Raw genomic sequence first — 6,114 nt, 5'->3', positions numbered from 1 at the left:
GGACTTGCCCTAAATGATGCCTCTTGATCCGATCATCTACTTCCTTCCACTTGTATTCCGCAATCCCTCCAGCACTGGTGCCGGTCTCTGATCCACCGCAGACTCCTGTCTCTTCCTGTCACATGGTTTCTGTCTGACATGCACACTCCCGGCTGCGTGCATTCAGCTCCACTGTGTCTCTCCTCCTCTCCCTGACGAAGATCTCTACTGCGTATGCGCTCGCTCCATCTCAAGCAGCCGTGCAGGATGAAGCTTCAGATCTTTGGACGGGAGAAAGCAGCAGAGACACAGGTAAGTTTTTACCTTTTTGGTAACTTTTTAAAAATGTTTTTGCATATATCTACTGCTAGCAAGAAGTAGATTTATGCAAAAAGTGTTAAAAAAAAAAACCCCGCTTTAAAAGCGGTTTAAACTCATCTGCATCTTCCCCGCGCGCTCCTGTCCGAAAATGTGAAAATTCTCGGGCGGCCGCAAAGCATCTTGGGGCGAGCGCATGCGCAGTTCACATTTTCGGCCGGGACGCGAGGAGAGACACAAGGTAAGTATATGGACGCATGCACCCGCATGCAGACACCGTGGGACAGGAAGTGCCAGCAAGGACAGAGGAGTCAGCGCTGGATCGAAGACACGCCGCAGCGTTGGAGGGACAGATGAAAAGGACACGAAAGAAGAAGATTGGGTTAAGAAACATAATTTAAGGTAAGTGCTTTAATTACCATTGGGGGGAGGGAAAGGATTTTTGGACTTTAATGTCACTTTAAGCATCTGAGATACTTCCGGGAGTGTCAAATGCCTGGTCCCCCACAGTGCACGGTTCCACCTACCAGTTCCTACATTACTACAGGACACAGTAATGATATCATAGGTTACATGTGGTGACAGGGTCCCTTTAAATAACCCCCCATGTACTTACAGTGAAGTACAAAGAAAAGGCATCACATCACTACCTCCAAAGCACTGGGAGAGATGTCCTCCCATGAAGAAAGCTGTAGACTTTGTAAACTTCAAACCATAGCATATTTCTAAGACCCTGGAAAATGTCCTGTCATTATCTTCTTTTTATAATCACATGAAAGCTTCAGGCAAACAAAAATAAACATTGAATATACATTGGATGCGCTTCAAAGAAATGAAAAATACATCTACTGAGCGATATCCACTGAAGGAGCAAGATGTGAAAACTCATTAGGAAATATATTTATGGACAGGGCTCGGGTAACAAAAACATCGCCTTCACTTTTGCTTTTTATCTATCATATACCTACTAAAACAAGGAATGCTAAAACATTGTGTGTAAGTGTGTGTGCATGCCGGGAAAGGAAGGGGGAATAAGGTTCTGTCACTCCAACCTTCATATAAGTATCATTTCATCTGATACAGATATTGGGTCCCATTTACAAAGAACAGTTTTCACTCTCTCGGCAGGACATCACTGGAGAACGACTTAACACTACGCTGCCATTTCACACGTCATGCATGCAGAGCGCAGTGTGGAGCCTGTCGTCGTGTCTTGCAGTGTGGTCTCTGCAGGAAACACTTTCATATAGGAGGAGAGAACCGTCACTTACCCTGTTTTAGGTCACATGACCGGTTTCCTCCTCCTGGCTCACTTTTCCCCCCATTAATTAGAGCAAATGGGCCTTTGTCGTTGTCACATGCAAATTGCAAACCATTTTTTCCCCGTTGCTTTAGGCTGAGAAGAGCGGCAGTATATACCGTGGTATACCACTGCTTTATAAACGGAAACCCTAACTGTTTAGTGTAGAAGTAAATGCCGGCTATTAGGACACCAACTAGGCACAGAGAAGATAATTAAAAGTTTCATACATTTATCAAAACTGGAGCAGACAAAATCTGGAGCAGCTGTGCACGGCAATCAATCAGCTTCTCTTTCATTTTCAAATCTTTACTGAACAAACTAAAGGGAGAAGCTGATTGGTTGCTCTGGGCAGCTGCTCCACATTTTGTCTGCTCCAGTTTTGATAAATTCCCCTCATCATCTTTTATGCTGACTTTGGTGTATCAAGGCTAACTATTCCATCGTTCTTTGATCTGTCCCATGAAGTAAACACGTAGCACTGCAATGCATGTTATGTGCATCCGTGTGATGTGGTGCCATTCATTCTGAACTGGACTCTAACACACCTGCTGACGGACATGCAGAGCAGAACTCTGAATTGCAAAATTGTGAGCTGAACTGCCATAAAACAGAGCATGCCCTATTTTTTTTGTCAGCGCACTGCCACGCCAAGCTGGAGCAGTTGTGCATTGAGGGGAATGTATCAAACCTGGAGCAGTTGTGCATGGCAACCAGTTTGTCTGTCTCATTTTGAAAGCTTAACTGAACAAACCTTAGAAGCTGATTGGTTGCCATGGGCAACTGCTCCAGATGATGCCTGCTCCAGATTCAATAAATTCCCCAAAAAGCAATCCCCCTCCATACAGGCGTTCTTCTGCATCTGTTTGTTTACATCCCAGGATTAGTAAAGCTCCCGCTGTACTTCGGATCCGATCAGCAGGGATCTCCAGTGACATAATTTACCATATATGGACTTTCCGATTTGTAGTAAATGCTGAAGAGAGAGAGAGAGCTCCTTCCCCTCTGTCATCAGCGATCCACGATCTGTCAGCAGAGAGAGAGGGGGGAAGGAGCTGGCACACGGGGACGTGCAGGTAAGGAGAGAGCTGCTGCGCATGTCCATATATTCGTGGACGCGCAGCAGCTCTCAAGAATCACTGTCAATCATCAGTGGGGAGGATCCCGTCAGATACGTCGGGATGTCTTCTCATTGCGGCGCTTAGCCCCGCCCACCACCTAAAATAAGGTTTTACAGCCTTACTGTGCATTTTGGCTAATTACAGTAAATTACATTATTTACTTATTTAGCCTAAGGAATGCATTCATAAAAAAAAGATAGAACCCCATAGTTCTCCTTTAACTTCAATGGGCACATTGTGATTCAATTCGATTATACCGCAGCTCACTACGGTGTGCTTAAAAAAAGGCACTGCACGCTACCACAACGCACCCATGTAAACTATGCCCACCCACCCGTGAAAAGGCAAATTGTTTTGTCTTGCATTATGGCGTGCCAGGAAAAAATGGCCAGCACAGCCCCAACAGCGGGCCCTTAACCCTGCACCATTCCCTGCTCCCAGGTCTTATTATTTAAACTACTGTCAACTTCTGGGGTCAAGGCCCTGCCCCCTTGGGGTTCCTAGGCCAGCTGATGCACTCAGGGGGCCCACCACTGGGAGGACCCATGACCAGACCAAATACCTCAGGAAATAAAGAAGTGGTTTCTTTATAGACTAAATGTGAACTTTAAAACATTCCAAACAGAGGTGCACTGACTGAACTGACTCAGCAGCTCCACATACAAAGGGTGGGCCTAGCACTGTTTTGAAAGCACAAAGAACAACACATCCCTTCACAAGTATTTCCTCAAAACCTCTCCCGCCCCCACCGACAGAGCTCCCTTCTACTACAGAGCTTCCGCCTCCTACAGGAGAACGCTGTAGCAGCAGACAATATGGCGGACGGCCTTCCCGCCTATTTACCTCACCATCCGCGGGGGGCGGAGCCAGCTGCGAGGGTTGCGAGCGCCGCTCCCTTCCTCCGGCTGTTTCTTCTATAGGGGAACATTGCGGGGGGCGGAGCCTGGCGCTCGGCAGCGGCTGCTTGCCATATATGGAGTAAGCTGTGAGCGCCGTCTGTGCCGTGGCGGAGTACACTGTTGCAGACCTCACTATGGGCAATGATGCTGATGAGCCCCGGGGGTTGTGGTCAGCAAGCATGGTGGAGGAGGGGGGTAATGGGAGTTCTGGTAAAAAAAAAAAAAAAAGGCATGGTGGGAGTACAGTTGGTGAATTATTCAGCATGAGAGGGGTAAATGTGACAAAATTGGGGTGGCTGTGGCCGACCCCATTGGCAGTAATGTTATAGGTAAGGTTGTAGGTGTGTGGTCAGGTAAAACCTGACGGTCTCTTTAACCACTTGATGACTGCTGTGCTACGCCCTCTTCCTGTCCCGGCCATTTTTCAGTGTTCAGCGCTGCGGTACTTTTATTCTGTCACGCAACGCTGTACTGAAATTACTTTCTTTAGAAGCTTTTTGGTGGTATTTAATCACCCCTGGTGGGTTTTTTATTTGTTACTATATAATGAAAAAATGTTGGGGAAAAAAACACGTTTTTTTTTATCCATTATGTTAGGAAACAATTATTATTACCCATTTTTTTGGTAAAATATAAAAGACGGGGTCACGTCGGGTAAATAGGCATCTAACATGTCAATCTTTAAAATTGCGCACACCCACGAAACCTCAAAAAACGACACTACCCAAAATTGAACCTAGTCGACGCTTTAAAAGCTTTTACCGCTCATCAGTTTAGTGATATCAGTGATTGATGGCCCTAAAATTATTTTAGTGCCAGTGTGAGCAAAATTATTGCTCACACTGCGACGTTTGCAGCGATATGTAACGTGTGGCGTAATGGGCAAAATTGTCGTTTTCGCACATGTGGGCACTCAACGCATGTTTGTGTATGTATGGGCGGGGACATTTTTGTGTTTTGTTTTTCATTCTTTTTCTTGTGTAACTTTAAAAGAGAACTATGGGGTAAGTGTTTTCCCCCATAGTTCTCCTAAGGGTTACGGGAGGACATAAACCAGCGTCCTCCCGTCACCCAAAGCTCAGTATATTGTGAGCTACGGCTCGCGGTATACTGAGACCGCCACAGCCGGGACGGATCCCGGCAACGCTGCTGAGATCCACCCAGGTGCGTGATTGACAGCTGGCTCTGCCTATCTAGAGGCCAGCTGTTCCTTCCCCGTCCGTTCTGCCAGTCAGCGCTGGAGGGGCATATCCCTGCAGGGAGCCGTGAGTGACCATCACGGCTCTCAGCAGGGAGATGATCGGGTAGTGAGCGAGCGACGGTATGTGTTCGCTCACTTCCCAATCTATTGAGCCGACGTGTGACAGTTTCATTGTCACACGTCGGCTCGCACTATGAGGTTGAGTTAAAATCACTCACTTCATAGTTCTCCTTTAAATATGTTTTTATGCAACTTAAATTTATTTTTGACAATTTTTTTTTTCCCACTTAACTTTATTGCTATCACAGAGGGGGATAAGAAGCCCCTCTATGTGATAGCAAAGAGGATGTGACAGGTCGTCTTCATGGAGGCATCAGGGGTCTCCAAGACCCCTAATGTCACCTAGGACCCCCCAAAGAAGCTGATGAAGCAAACACCTGCTTCACCAGCTTCTCTCCAGCGTCTGAAGCTGGAGAGTGACACAAGAATGTGGAAGTGATGTAATATACATCACTCCCGCATTCTGACAGCGGAGAGGGGACCGGAGGGAGATCATGTACCAATCTCCCTCTGATCCCCTGTGACAGAGCCCCCATGGTGGTCCCAGGCTCGCACAGGGCACAGCGGGAGGGGGGGAAACACAGATCGGCACCCCATACAAGCGATCCGCCGGAACTATATCGACGGATCACTTGTATGTTAACAGAGATCGCTGCCCATTTTTAAATTTTGGGACTTTCCCGCTCGCACGTGGGGCGCGAGTGGGCGTGGCTGAATGGACGTCTAAAGACGCCTGCTCAGATCTGGAGAGCTCCTGGCAGGCCGTTTTTTTTTACAACGGCTGGCTGGGAGGCGGTTAATTGAGACACCAACTCCCCCTCCACCTGTGGAGAAACTACAAATCCCATGAGGCACTGCAAGTCTCTGAAAGCCACAGGCATGACTCCCAGAGGCAGATGCATTATGGGATTTGTAGTTTCACCACAGCTGGAGGGCCTAGGCTTGCCTACCCCTGCAATAGACTCTCTGTAGTTATGTGAATCACCCGCAAGGCATACAAGTCATAGACCAGGTCCTACAAGTCATAGACCAGGCTCAGGACAGCACAGGAATGTTTTGATATTTATACATGACCCAAGAAAACGTATTTCTTATACAATGTCATTAATTAAAGGATGATTTTATCTTTAGATTCTCAGAATGATTCTCAATGTTTACAACTATGGCAGCAATTCTGCTGCAAGCTGGAATTCCGTAGCTGCTCGGGGACTTTTATTCTGGTCACTTAGCAACCAT

General features: G+C 47.0%; 1 protein-coding gene across 1 annotated transcript in view; it reads right to left on the bottom strand.

Moving 5' to 3' along the window:
* CCDC36 (coiled-coil domain containing 36) overlaps positions 1-3,798 on the bottom strand; it is a 17,081-nt gene extending 13,283 nt beyond the window's left edge. The window contains exon 1 of the mRNA XM_018576084.1: positions 3,567-3,798. Coding sequence (XP_018431586.1) covers positions 3,567-3,798 — 232 coding nt within the window. The remainder of the gene's footprint in view (positions 1-3,566) is intronic.
* Positions 3,799-6,114: the final 2,316 nt, after the last annotated feature.

This window comes from Nanorana parkeri, unplaced genomic scaffold (genome assembly GCF_000935625.1).
Source record: "Nanorana parkeri isolate BGI_ZX_2015 unplaced genomic scaffold, ASM93562v1 scaffold56, whole genome shotgun sequence".
NCBI lineage: Eukaryota > Metazoa > Chordata > Amphibia > Anura > Dicroglossidae > Nanorana > Nanorana parkeri.
This window is presented reverse-complemented; position numbering and strand designations above follow the sequence as displayed.